This window comes from Elephas maximus, chromosome 19, assembly GCF_024166365.1.
Source record: "Elephas maximus indicus isolate mEleMax1 chromosome 19, mEleMax1 primary haplotype, whole genome shotgun sequence".
Taxonomy (NCBI): Eukaryota; Metazoa; Chordata; class Mammalia; order Proboscidea; family Elephantidae; genus Elephas; species Elephas maximus.
Genome location: NC_064837.1, coordinates 70881432 through 70895284, shown reverse-complemented (window position 1 = coordinate 70895284; position 13853 = coordinate 70881432). Strand labels below are relative to the sequence as shown.

General features: G+C 55.8%; 1 protein-coding gene across 5 annotated transcripts in view; it reads right to left on the bottom strand.

Moving 5' to 3' along the window:
- The window catches only part of RPTOR (regulatory associated protein of MTOR complex 1), a 445897-nt gene that overhangs the window by 10497 nt on the left and 421547 nt on the right, over positions 1 to 13853 (bottom strand). For 3 of the 5 annotated variants that reach the window (XM_049860923.1, XM_049860920.1, XM_049860924.1), the window contains 5 exons: positions 13600 to 13705; positions 8792 to 8906; positions 8128 to 8252; positions 7814 to 7918; positions 5169 to 5216 (listed from right to left, as the gene is read on the bottom strand). In XM_049860923.1, the coding sequence (XP_049716880.1) occupies positions 5169 to 5216; positions 7814 to 7918; positions 8128 to 8252; positions 8792 to 8906; positions 13600 to 13705 (499 nt within the window). The remainder of the gene's footprint in view (positions 1 to 5168; positions 5217 to 7813; positions 7919 to 8127; positions 8253 to 8791; positions 8907 to 13599; positions 13706 to 13853) is intronic. The other 2 variants (XM_049860922.1, XM_049860925.1) reach the window with 1 other exon arrangement.

Below are 13853 nucleotides of genomic sequence, written 5' to 3'. Positions count from 1 at the left end.
TCACCCGGGGCCTCGGGCAGTGGCTCCACACTGGGTGTTTGCACCCACCAGGCAGGTCCCACCTCCAATGTAAGCATGGGCCGGGATCCCCGTGCACATCCTGACAGCTGACTGGGCTGACAATTCCAAGATCTCAGCTATACCTGAGGCCACCTTCAGGACTGTGGGCACACTGTGGGCCTGGGGGCTCTAGACTTCAGGCATTCACCTTTTCATTTTTAAAATTGTTGTAATATCTATATCTACATCTATAACACTCGTAATAAAAACAAAACCGAACTCAGTCAATTCCGACTCATAGTGACCCTATAGGACAGAGTAGAATTGCCCCACAGGGTTTTGAACGAGTGCCTGGTGCGTATGAACTGCTGATCTTTTGTTTAGCAGCAGTAGCTCTTAACCACTGTGCAGCATTTGCCAAGTCAACATTTTTCAGGTGTACTATTTAGTGATTAACTACATTGCCAAATTTCCCGACACCACAAACAGGAACTCGCTGCTTCCCAGACGATGCTCCCCCTTCCCCTCCTCCGTTACTGCTAATAAACCTACACATTTGCCTGTTCTGTTATTTCACACAGGTGGTAATACACATTTGACCTTTGAGGCCTGGTGACTCTAGAATGGCATCAAAGGCAAGAAAATGAAGGTCCCTCTTGGTCCCTCTAGGCCGCACCGGAGCTCAAGGGCCTGGCTCTCTTGGAATAGACAGGGGACTCCACGATCGTCTTGGTCATCTAGTGCTGCTATAACAGAAATACCAAAAGTGGATGGCTTTAACAAAGAGAAGTTTATTCTCTTGCAGTCTAGTAGGCTACAAGTACAAATTCAGGGTGTCAGCTTCAGGGGAAGGCTTTGTCTCTCTGTCAAGTCTGGAGGAAAATTCGTGTCATCAATCTTCCCTTGGTCTAGGAGCTTCCCTGTGCAGAAACCTCAGGTCCAAAGGACCTAGTCTGCTCCCGGCACTGCTTTCTGGGTGGTATGAGGTCCCCCGTCTCTCTGCTCGCTTCTCTCTTTTATATCTCAAAAGAGATTGCCTTAAGACACTATCTAATCTTGTAGATCTCATCAGTAGAACTGCCACTAATCCATCTCACTACATCACAGTGATAGGATTCACAACACAAAGGGAAATTGCATCAGATGACAAAATGGTGGACAATCACACAATACTGGGAATCATGGCCTAACCAAGTTGGCACATATTTTTGGGGGACACAATTCAATCCAGGACAGCGACTGTCATCCCACAGAGCGTGGGGTGCATGTGTGATCATGACTCACAGGGGACCTTTCCAGTAGCATCCCTCCTGACGAACAGGCCAACACCTGCCTCCTCGGGAGCGGGGCCTCAGGAAAATGCCTAACTGCAGGGGCGGAATCACGCCCCAGGGTTTCCTAAGGCAATGAGCCCCCTTCTCAGGAAGCCAGTGTAACAGACGAACCCACAAACTGTGGGGTGAAGGCGGTGGCCTGCTTTACACTTCCCTTCCCCCCCCAAAAGTCCCCCTTGGCTCCTGCCGCACCCCTCTGGCTCTCCGAGGCTTTGGGGGGGTCTGCCTAACCCTGCGGTGCGGACAGGAGTGCGGAGGTGGCCGTGGCCGGCTGCACAGCCCCCAGCTGTCCGTCCTTCTGTCCGTCTTCTGTATTCTACACACAGCGGAAGGAGGCTCCGCGGCTCACGGCAAGGTTGTAGAAGACGATAAAGCAAGGGGCCCCGCCCCAGACGGGAGGGACGCAGCGGGCGGCTGTGACCCTGGGAGAACTCAACGGAAAACATCGCGGCCTCGCGGGGCCACGGGCCCTCCCGCCACTTCAGCCCCTCTCAAACCTCCCCAGGGCCCTCAGTCCCCCAGCCCCAGGGGGAGGGTGAACACAGTGGTGAGAACCCCTCTTATCTGCTCTGCTCCCTGGCCTCTCCTGTGGGCGTTCCCATCCCATTCCCCGGTCAGAGGGGCACCCTGCCCTGCCTTGTCTGTGCAGGTCCCTGTATCCCTAAAGGTGAATGAGTTTGCTGTCTGTCCTCAGCCCCAATGACAGCTGATGGGCGGGGGACTGGCTATGTGTGGGACTGGGTCCCAGCTAGGCGGGCCCAGCACTCATCCGGGCCTGACGGTCAAGCTCACTGCCCTCGGTGTCCCCAGCACACGGTGTGGGAGACTCCTGTCTCCACCCAGCTTCACCCTGGACACAGGTCCACTCGTCCTGTATGTGTTCTGGCTAAACAGCCACTTCTTCCTTAACATAAAGATGACCAGGTGCTGTCTCGAATCGAGAGCTTGGGAAGCCGGCCGCTGGGTGTGAGGACCCACAGGCAGCCCTGGGAGGCCAGGTGGTGACAACAAGGCTGGTGGCCACCATACCATGGAGGGAGCTTGGAGGGGACCCCAGGCTCCAGTGACTGCTGCTCTGCCGACAGCTTGACCACAGCCCAGGAGGGACCCTGAGCGAGAACCATCCGCTGAGCCATGCCCGGACCCCGAATCCCCAGGCTGTGCCATAACCAGTGTTGGCTGCCTTAGGCTGGGCAAAGACCTCGCCTGGGCTCAGCCTACACCTGGTTCATGTGAGTTCATAGCTGACCAGGAGGTGTTGAGCTCACACTTGGATGCCGGGGGTACTGCTCCTCACTCACAGGGCTGCGGGTGGGGGTGTTTGCTCCTGGGCTAGGGCTGGGGTCCTCACAGTGGGGGCGGGATGAAAGAAGGGCAGACTGTCCCTTGACACTAACGCCCAGCTTCCAAGTGCCTAGTCGACGCCTACAAAGGGAAGGGCCTCAGCTTTTCCTGCTGTCTCTCTGAGAAGCTCCTGCCCAGGCTCCTCCAGAGACAAGCCCTTCTTATAACAACCACAGGCTTCTCTCGTTGACATGGAAGCTGTTTCCACTTTTGTTTGGCTCTTCCTGTCTGGAGATTAGAGGGTTAATGTTAATAGTCTCTGTACTTTTTTTTTTTTATAGAGATGAAGATCAAGTCAAACCTGAGTTTTCCCTTTTCTAACTACTTTTCCTTCATTGGAACTTTGTAACGTAAGAACTCTTTATAAAAGGTTGTAATGTGAGTTGCCAAGGTCAATGGAGCTTCGTTTCCAACTTCATGGGACACTTCCATGTAATTCTGACTACGTAGTAACCTGCTCACTTGAGGCTGCCTGCCTTCTTGCCTGAAGCCATTTGTACCCCCAGCAAAGAGCGACTGAAAGACGAACTAGGACAAGAAAACCCTACTAGAAGGCTGACGGAGCCTTGGAACTCAGGGTTCTGCAAATGAAGGTTCGGGAGTCTACTTGCTGGCTGGTTAGCGAGGCCGTTATCACCTCATGATGCTCCTACGCAGCAAGACTGCTTAGTGTGGCCTTACACACTAAGTCTGTTGGCCCAGTTTTAACCTTGAGTACCTGAGAGAAGAGGACTTCAAGTGCTTACTGGTGAAGATCAAAGACTACAGCCTTCAGTACGGGTTACACCTCAGCATGAAGAAAACACAAATCCTCACAACAGGACCAATGAGCGACATCATGATAAATGGAGGAAAGACTGAAGTTGTCAAGGATTTTCATTTCACTTGGATCCACAATAAATGCCCATGGAAGCAGCAGTCAAGAAATCAAATGACATATTGTATTGGGCAGATCTGCTGCAAAAGACCTCTTTAAAGTGTTAAAAAGCAAAGACGTCACTTTAGGGACTAAGGTGCGCCTGACCCAAGCAATGATATTTTCAATTGCCTCATATGCAAGTGAAAGCTGGACAGTGAATAAGAAAGACCGAAGAAGAACCCATGCCTTTCAATTATTAGCAAAGAATACTGAATGTACCATGGACTGCCAGAAGAACGAACAAATCTGTCTTGGAGGAAGTACAGCCAGAATGCTCCACAGAAGCGAGGGTGGCAAGCCTATATCTCACATACTTTGGACATGTTATCAGGAGGAATCAGTCCCTGGAGAAGGACATCATGCTTGGTAAAGTAGAATGTCATTGAAAAAGAGGAAGACCCACGATGAGATGAATTGACACAATGGCTGCAGGAATGGGCTCAAATATAGCAAAGATTGTGAGGATGGTGCAGGACAGGGCAGTGTTTGGTTCTGTTGTACACAGGGTCGCTATGAATCAGAACTGACTGGACAGTACCTAACAACACCCAGCGGCAGGAGTGAGACGGGTGTCTTGGTAACGATCACATTTACACGTGGATTTTTCAGGGGAAACAGAGGCTTTGGGTGACTTTGCCTCATATTCTGAAAACGATGGGTTCTGTTTGGGAAGTCTAGGTAGGAAAACACAGCTTCTCTGTTGTAATCACGACAGGCTGAGCTTCCCGGGAGCTTGTCTGCAGTGTGGGCCATCCTATCGGATGTGGACCTGCTAGGGATGAACTGATGGCCTTGTTCCAGGACTAAATCAGACGTCTCCACACTTGGACTGGCAGGGAAGTGAGTGGGGCAGACGAGAAGACTAGATTCCCAGATGCAGCAGACACCCAGGAGCCAGGCAAGGTGGAAAGAAGGGGGCCTGGAGCTGAGCTGGCTCATCTGCCGGTGAAAACTCGGAGCCCAGAGAGCCTGAGAGACCTCAGGTTCAGATCTGACGGCAGGGAGTCTTTCTAGATAGATCTTTCTTTAAGATGTCTTCTTAGAGCCTCACAAGCTACTACCTCACCCCATGAAGTCTGTGTGCTCAAAGCCTGATGTTGTTTCAGTGTGGGGTGGGGGGACAGCCTGGAGGAGGGCCATAGAGATGGAGGTGGGCACCCAGGAGAGGCCCAGCCCTGGCCCCCCACACCTGCACACCGAGAACAAATGCCCCCAAGCAGAGGGGACAGCCCCTGAGGACAGCACAGGGGAGAGCCCTGGCCCCCAGCCCCTGGCCACATGAAGAGCCCCCGAGGGCAGCACAGGGGACAGCCCGGGCCCCTGGCCCCTGGCCACAAGAAGAGCCCCTGAGGACAGCACAGGGGACAGCCCTGACCCCCGGCCCCTAGCCACAGGAAGAGCCCCCAAGGATAGCACAGGGGACAGCCCTAGCCCCTGGCCCCAAGAAGAGACCCCGAGGACAGCAGAGGGGACAGCCCCCGAGGACAGCAGAGGGGACAGCTCCTGAGGACAGCACAGGTGACAGCCCTGGCCCCTGACCCCTGGCCACAGGAAGGGGAAGAACCACTCACCTCCCTGCTTACTGCTGTCAAGACAGATGGAAACCTTTCGAGCCAGACCTGCGAGGAGACACGGGCGGGGGATGGGCGCACAAGCCAGATGGTCAGCTGGAGCAGAGTTAGCCAAAGTCACACGGGCACACCAAACCAGTTAGAATGACCGCAGAGTGGGGGGAGGCAGAAAGGAGCAGACAGAGGGCGAGCCTGGAGAACTGGCCACCCCCATGGGTGGGCTGCGGCCCGGCACACGTGTGACGAAGACTAACGCGACCTCAGCATCTATGAGCGGGAGCTCGGCAGAGGCCACAACTCGGGGGACACATGTGCCCAGCTGCCGTCAGTGCCGCCTGCCAGGCTGGTGTAGGTGGGCTCATGGGGGAGAGGCACAGTCAGCTGGGGGGTTAATGGTAGAAACGTGCAGTTTGTCCTGGGCCATGGTGGGGAACAACGGGGACCCTCTGAGTCGTGGGATCCTGGGACCTGGGGTGGGCCTGAGTGGGGGCAGCTCCTGGAGTCCACGGCCGGCCAGGTGAGCACAGCCGAGAGGGGCCTTCCCATTGAAGAGGCTGCAGGGCTGGGCCCTTGCAAAAGAGGCCTGTGGGTCTTTGCTTGAGGCAGAGCCTCAACAAGGAGCCTCAGGGTTTGTGTGGCTGTCCAGGAACTGCATGAGGCTCCACTTAGAGCCTGGCACAGAGCTCCGAGGTCTGGGGCCAGGACCAACCCACTCTCCAGCCACTGGTGGGGTGTGTAGGAGCCTGTGAGCGGGACTATTTCAGACGAGCAAGCGCATGTGTGTGCGTGTTCAGGCTCTGTGAGTACACGTACATCTGCACATCTGTGCACACGTGTGTGTCCCCAGGCTCTGTGTGTACACGTGTATATGTATGTGTGCATGTCTGAGCGTGTGTATGTGTGTGCCCCCAGGATCTGTGTACATGTGTGTATCCCAAGATGAGTGTGTGCATGTGTGTATGTGAGTATATGTGTTCCCCCAGGCTCTGTGTACATGTGTCTCCAGATGTGTGTGCATGTGTGTGTGCTCCCAGGCTCTGTGTAGATGTATGTGTGTGTCCCCAGATGAGTGTGTGCATGCATGTGTCCCCAGGCTCTGTGTACATGCATGTGTCTCCAGATGTGTGCGTGTGTGTGTGTGCCCTCAAGATCTGTGTACACGTGTGTGTCCTCAGATGAGTGTGCATGTGTATGTGAGTGTGTGTCCCCAGGCTCTGTGTCCCCAGATAAGTGTGTATGTGTGTGTGAATGCATGTGTCCCCAGGCTGTGTGTACATGTATGTGTGTGTCCCAGAGTGTGTGTCCCCAGATGTGTGTGTGTCTCCAGGCTCTGTATGTACATGCGTGTGTGCATGCACTTTGGAAGATGGAGTAACTCCACAGGTGTCACAGACTTCTGGGAGCAGGGAGGGTGTCCTGCCCGAGATGGTGTCCTCTCTCCCCCAAAAGTGATGGGATCAGGGCATCTTCTCAGACAAGGAGCCCAGACAGCCGCTCGGCGGGCAGCCAGCGAGAAGTCGGGATGGGAAGCTCCACAGGGACGAGCCACTGTCACCCTCTGAGATCGCACTTTCTAAAAACTTTCAGCCCACTTCATGCCGTGTTCTCCGAGCTTTGTTGAGAAAACGTCCCCTCCCCACCTCCCTGCACACACCATCCTTCACAGGAGGCCTAGACTTTTGCCTGGATTTGCAGCTGAAGGAAACAGCGGGGGCAGGGTTGGGAAGGTACAGGGCCATGTGGAGGACAGAGTCTTCCAGAGCCTGACTGACGTTGGGGCCTCTCCTTTCTCTTTGCGCAGAAGGCTCTGTGCTGCCTTGGGGACCCACAGGCCCTGAGAGCCGCTGCCGCTGGACAGAGGGTGGCCTGCACATATACAGGGACGCAGCATGAAAGCTGGGCAGACGTGCCGGCTTCTCACCCCAAAATGGTGGTGGTGGCGGGGTGGGTGTTTTAACTTCCGTCTCATGAAATCCTGAGGGCTTTATGACCATGTGAGGAGACAACACCCCCAAAAGCCATTCCTGGTGGTAGGGTGTCTCCCTGGGAAGCCATGGGTGTCTGGGCCTGGAGTCCGAGGTGGAGGTTGCTGAGCACCAGTGGGCTGTGGCTCAGCATAGTGATGCCCCCCAAACCTGAGAGCAAGCAAGGAGAGCAGCCGCCGAGAGCGCGAGCAGGTGCAAAGCTGTGCCCAGAGCATTGTGGTGGGGCAGGGGAGTGGCCGCCACCTGGCCTTGACCCTGCTGTAAGGCCAGCGACAGGTCCACTCGGCCCCCTGCCCAAAGCAAAGGAAGACAAACCAGCAGGCCCTCTCTGCATGCGATCACACCAAACAGGAGTCAGCTTTGCCTGCAATGCCTCTTTGGGGCACAGAGAGCATTAGTGCAGGTCCTTTGGGCCTGCCAGCTGCAATGCTGTTCCAAGCAAGACACAACTTCCATCTGAGGATGTGGGTGGGAGCTGGTGGCCTCCCACAGCTGCACCGTGACCCAGGTTGCTGACTGCAGGGAGAGTGGGGTGAGTACCCCAGGTCTGTGTGGTTGCCTGGCTTCAGAGGGACGTGAGGGGCACGTGAGACCCTGCAGGGGCCTCCCCAAGAGGGATGTGGACCTGGCTCTGGCGGCCTGGTGGGCAGGCTGACCCACCTCGCGTTGTCGGCAGCATGTCTGAGAGCCCCTGCCACGCAGTCACCATTTCGGGGTTCTTCTCCAAGTCAGCAAAGTTCTTCCAGACCCTGATGGCGCCGTCGTCTGGGGAAGGAGAGAAGGGAGACTGTGCACCTCTGCCAGGCCTCACGTGCTCTCCACGTGGCAGTCAGTGATCCTCACACCTGTGTCCTTCCTTGCCCGTGGTCTTCCACCTGTGTGTCTGGGGGCAGCACCAGCAGGGACGAGGGGTCCCCTCCTCTCCTCCCTGTGGGCCCTTCAGGGAGGCCTCCTGGCCGTGTAAACCTACTTACCGGTGGCCGTCAGCAGGAGTGAGCAGTCCTGGCCATTCAGGTACTCCATGGCGGTGACCCTGGTGTACCGAGGATTCCCATTGTGGAAGTAATCCAGCTTCTCCCCTTTCTCCCAGTCCCAGAAACTTAAGGGAACGAGAAATGGAGGTGAGGACTACCCCAGCCGTGAGAGCCTCCCCGTGTCCTTTCTCAATCACACGGGCGACATCTGTTATTCATTAAACTTGGTTTTCCCCTCGGGGCCTCAGTGTCTTATCATCAGTAGTCCTCCACCACACACCTGCGTCTGCAGAGAAGAGGGTAAGGGAGGCCCTGGTGCGGGTCCCTCTAAATATGTTCTGTCTCGCGGAGACTGCGGTAAGCACTGTGCCTTTGTGTCTACGCAGGACGACTCTCATCTCTGGAACGTGACGCTCCCATCTCTGCCCTGAGCCCCCGTCCTGACTCTGATGCCCCTTAGGAACGTGGTAAGAGCAGAGGCCACTGGGACCCAGCAATGCCAGGAGAGCATGGTCAGGGACGTTTCTCAGCACGTTCCCAAGACCCTCTATGTGAAACAACGCAAGGGGCTGCAGGGCCCTCGCCAGATAAAGGCATGGGAGGAATGGACTCTCGGGAGTTAGCCACTAACGAGAAAATGAAGCCCCGATTAGCACAGGTGTACCAGATACTGTCTTTGTCAGCCACGGCGACACACGGTGTGAATGGGTGGAACTTGACCACTGAGGGGACTCCTGGGTTCCTATTGAGGAATATCTGGTCGTCCAGTCGGGTGATGCCTGCCGAGAGAGACACACAAGAAAGAATGCACCCAGCAGCCAGGCACAGCTTACAGTCGGTATTCACGACACAATCATGTCTGAGGGCTGGGGAGGCTCCATGGGAACAGAGGGGGCAAGAGGGGGGCCGGTCACCCTCTGAAGGCTGTGGCTCCCAACTACGGGTTCTGTGCCTTTGCTTGGATCCCCTCCCCAGCTGCCCGGACGAAGCTGGACTCAGCAAGTATGCAGTCAACAGGTCCAGTATAGCCTACACATTGTAACCTACACATAGTAACCGACACATTATAGCCTATACATTGTAATCTACACTTTGTAACCTATACATTGTGACCTACACGCTGTGACCTATACATTGTAACCTACACATTATAACCTGTACATTGTTACCTGCATTATAACCTGCACATTATAACTCATACATTATGACCTATACATTATAATCTGTGCATTACAACCCACATGTTACCAATACATAAAACCCAGCCCATTGCTATCAAGTCAGTTCTGACTCACGACAACCGTACAGGACAGAGTATGACTGCCCATAGTGTTTCCATGGCTGTGAATCTATGGTTAGCACAAATCTATCTGGTTAGAATTACATACACAATTGCTAGAGCTTTCAGAACAAAGGCTCAGCGAGGCTCTGTTGTAATTATGACCCAGGGTTACACAGTGGGGTAGCCCTCACCCCCGGTCCCACAAACAGCCTGAGCACTGGTGGGTCCCTTCGGTCTACAAAGATGATAATGAGGGTGTCCTATGATCGGAGAATGTCAAATCCTAAGTTAAATAGAGGGGTGAACGTGGATTTATTAACCAGGTCCCTGAACACCATAACCAGGACATAAATCCTCCACGACTCTGGAAGAGTTGGTGTTACGAAGAACACTAGACAGGCTGTAATGCACAGATTTGGGGTGGACTTAGTGACACTTTGGTTAATAAGACAAAGTTTATTTAGGCTGGCTGGGGAAGCATGAGTTAAAGTCTGATCTTCTGTTGCAGTGGAGGTAAGAGGGGACACCAAACCTTCTGGCACTCTTGGCCTCAGGTGACTGGGGGGATGCTGGGTAACCCGCAGGGCTCCTGGGGTTCACAAACTGCCCCTTTGCTGGGCACAGTGCTTGGGCAGGGGTGGTACAGAGACCAGCTTCCCTCGGGGTCCTTGCGCACCTCCTCAGGCCAGAAGCACCTTCTGTGAGGTGGAGAGGTGGTCTCAGTGTTCTAGCATCTTCCATGAGGTGAGACAGTGGGCTCGGCCTTCTAACACCTTCCATGAAACAGGGTGGTGGGCTTGGTGCTCTAGTACCTTGCACCTTGCGTGCAGCAGGGCAGTGGGCTCAGCATTTTGGCACATTCCATGAGACAGGGAGTAGATTCAGTCTTCCGGCGCCTTTTATGTGACACGGTGGTGGGCTCAGTGCTCCATCAGGAAGCCCACTTGCTCTGGGCAGAAGGCCACAGATACAAGCAACTTGGTGACTTGGCTACAGTACCTCGGCAACTTGGTGACTTGGCTACAGTACCTCCGAACTAGGCTCCACCACAATAAAGACCACATGTTCTGTGAGTCACCTGCTGCAGGTTCAGGTGGCTGCAAGATGTGGGGTCCTTCTTGCCCCTGGAGCATGGTGATGTCTCAGTCCTCCAGCCCGCTGTCTGTCAAGAGCAGCAAACGGGGAAAACCAGGGCGACAAGCTAAAAACCCCTTGGGAACAAGGAGAAGGGCTAAGAGCCATCTTCATTCTTAGTCATAGTTTTTTTGGGGAGCCCAGAGTGGGCATGATTTCCGTAACTGAGAGATCATGGGGACCCCACAGTCTTAAACTAGCTCGTAAACTTCTTATCTGGGCAGGTACAGCCCAGGAGAAGCTGAGGGGGTCAGAGAATCAAAAAATCTGGCTTCAGTATTCTCTGTCCCACCTCTGGCACCAATGCGGATGGCTCCACGGACGGGGGTCATTTTTTCCCTCCTTTCCCCGGTATAGCTTGCCCAGCAAATGGCTGATTCTCAAATAAAAACGAAAATCCCTGAATCCAAACCCCAACGTGGTTCCATGCATGTTCAGCTGCTCTCAGGGCTAAACTCGTCTGATTAATTCTGCGTCTGTAGGCTCACTCCCAATGTTAGTCGCTGCTCCCTAGCTTCCTCTGAGCAGGTTTGGACACACAGATCTACCGCTGTTTTGCACGAAGACAGGAAAAGAGAGCAGAACGTGGTTACACAAAGACGCCTGTTCTGTCCAGAACTCGCTCTGTCTCATGAATGAGCTGCTCTTCCTTCACTGTCCGCTCAGCTCTGGCCTTCACATCAGGTGTCAGCCTCCGCCTCCAGGTCTGTCTCAGGGGCAGGTAACCCGATTCCTCCCAGCTTGCCAGCCCGTGGGGCCTTGGGGGCCTGCACAATCTCAAACCTCTGAGGAAACTGCCTCTTCATCGTGACTCAGAGTGTTCTCCCACGTGGGCCATCGGTCCTGTGCACGAGGAAGCATGGCGGTGCGGGGCTCACCCAGCCCCACACATGGGGACCCCAGGGAAGCAGCTGTGGAATTCCACAAGAGCAGGGTGCTCAAGTCCACCCTGCCACTCCCTCATGGAGGTGCGGCGAGTTATAGACAACGAAGACCAGTTTACAGCTGAACAGTGACCGTGCTGACGGCCGTGGCCCCGGGTGTTTCAGAGGGGGCACTGTGAACGAAGGCAGGCTGCCGCGACAGTGCTCCTGAAATGGCTTGTGTCCGGCAGCAAAGATCACATGGGGGCTCAGTGGGCCCCAGAGTGGGGGGGCCGATGGCGCCAGCAGAGGGGGAGCTGATGGGGGTTCCCAGATGGTCTGTCGGGGAGGGACCGGGTGGACGCTGGCGAGGCCGTGGGGGTGACGGCCAGTCCCCCGTGTCCACCTGCTCAATGTAAAAGTAACTCACGTCATTGGTCAGAACTCTACGTCACAGGGAAAGAAGGCTGGAATTGTACGTCAGTAGAACAGGCTCAGAGGCTGATGATGGATTTTGTGCTGGGGGCTTGGGCAGCTTCAGGCCAATCAACCAAAACTGGCTCAGTGACTCAGGATGCTTTAGCCACTTGGAGATCCAAGCCCGCACCACTTCTCTGTCTGTCTGGAACCGGGTGGCTGGGCCAGTTCCCAGGAGGTGGTTTTACTGCGAGTCCATGTTCTTACACAGAAAGAATGGGGAGAGTGCCCCCATCTGGTGCCCCGGGGGTGAGGGGCCCGTGTTCTCATCTCTGTCCTGAACTCGCAGCAGAAGCCCTGAGCTGTGCCCTTACCCCATGCCACCCCATACCCACAGGATGATGGCAGCTAAGATCTGCCTAAGGCCATCCTGCCTGCAGCAGGCCCATCGGCAGGGAACCTCGTTGCCTGTCCTCCCTGCAAAACACGCTTCTGTCCTCAGCTGCTCATCACACTCTGGACCTGAGTGAGGCTGTGAGGGAGACAGGATGCCACTCTGCCAGGACACGGCTGCTGGGAGGCCAGGTGAGGACGTGGCAGAAGCACAACGAGCACCCTGTGCCGGGGGTGGGGTGGACACTGTGTTGGGGTGGCGGAGCCTAGGCCGTCCCGTGTCCTGCCTCTGCTCTCACTGCAGGTATGCAGGGCAGGTGGCACTGATGTTATAGGGCCACCGAGGGACCCCCCTGCCAGGCTGGGAGATGGGCCCCGCAGGCCTCTGGGGCGGTAGAAATGCAGAGCCCCTGCTAAACAGGCGCTCACCTGTGAGGTGACCCCAGAGGCCTTGGGCCCTCCTCTAGGCTGAGTCCACAGAGTACTGGTGCCCCCCGGCTCCTCCCGCTAGACCAGGGCTTCCCTGAGGCTGAGGGGCCTGGGGGGCAGGAGGGAGGACCCCTGGCTCTCAGCCCCTGGGCCCACTGCCCTCTCAGCTTCCCACCCCGGTCTGCAGACCCGGAGGAACTCTCTCCTCCCCACTGGCCTCATTTCCCTGTTTGTGAAGGAGAGAAGGGCTTCCACCCCGTAGCCATGGGGTGGGCTCAGTGAGGCCCCGTGTGGGAGCCGTGTGTGCAGCCTGGCTCATGAGGGCCCTCCTAGGACCCCGAGTCTGAACGGGGCTGTGGGCGGCACTGGCACAAGCAGCCACATGGACGGGCTGAGTGGACGGGGCCTGAGTGGACAGGTCTGAGTGGACAGGCTGTGTGGACGAGGTCTGAGTGGACAGGATCTGAGTGGACAGGCCGCGTGGACGAGGTCTGAATGGACAGGCTACGTGGGTGGTATCTGAGTAGATGGCATCTAAGTGGACAGGCTGTGTGGACGGGGTCTGAGTGGATGGCGTCTGAGTGGACAGGCTGTGTGGGACACCTGAATGGATGGTGCCTGAGTGGACAGCATCTAAGCGGACAGGCTGCATGGATGGCATCTGAGTGGATGGTGTCTGGGTGGACAATGTCTGAGTGGACGATGTCTGAGTGGATAGGGTCTGAGTGGACAGGCTGCATGGATCGTGTCTGAGTAGACAGGGTCCGAGTGGATAGGCTGCATGGGCAGCATCTGAGTGGACAATGAGTGGACAGGGTCTGAGTGGACAATGTCTGAGTGGACAGGGTCTGAGTGGACGGCGTCTGAGTGGACGGCGTCTGAGTGGACGACGTCTGAGTGGACAGGGTCCGAGTGGACGACATTTGCATGGCCAGCAAGTGGCCGGGAGCTTACCCCTCTGGATGACCTGCTGCGCCTGCCTCCGTACGCGGCTGTTGCGCAGGAACCGCCACTCACGCTCCTTGCGGGTCTGACTCTCTAGGTCATGCTCTTCTGGAATCTTCAATGACAAAAGCACCCAGTTAAGTCCAGCATCAAAAACAGTGACTTCCCTAGACAAAGGCTCCTCGCCCCAAATGTGGACGCGCTGGGGTCTGGCTGGCCAGGCACGAGGCCCCCAACAGATACAGAATAGGGCTCCCGGGCCT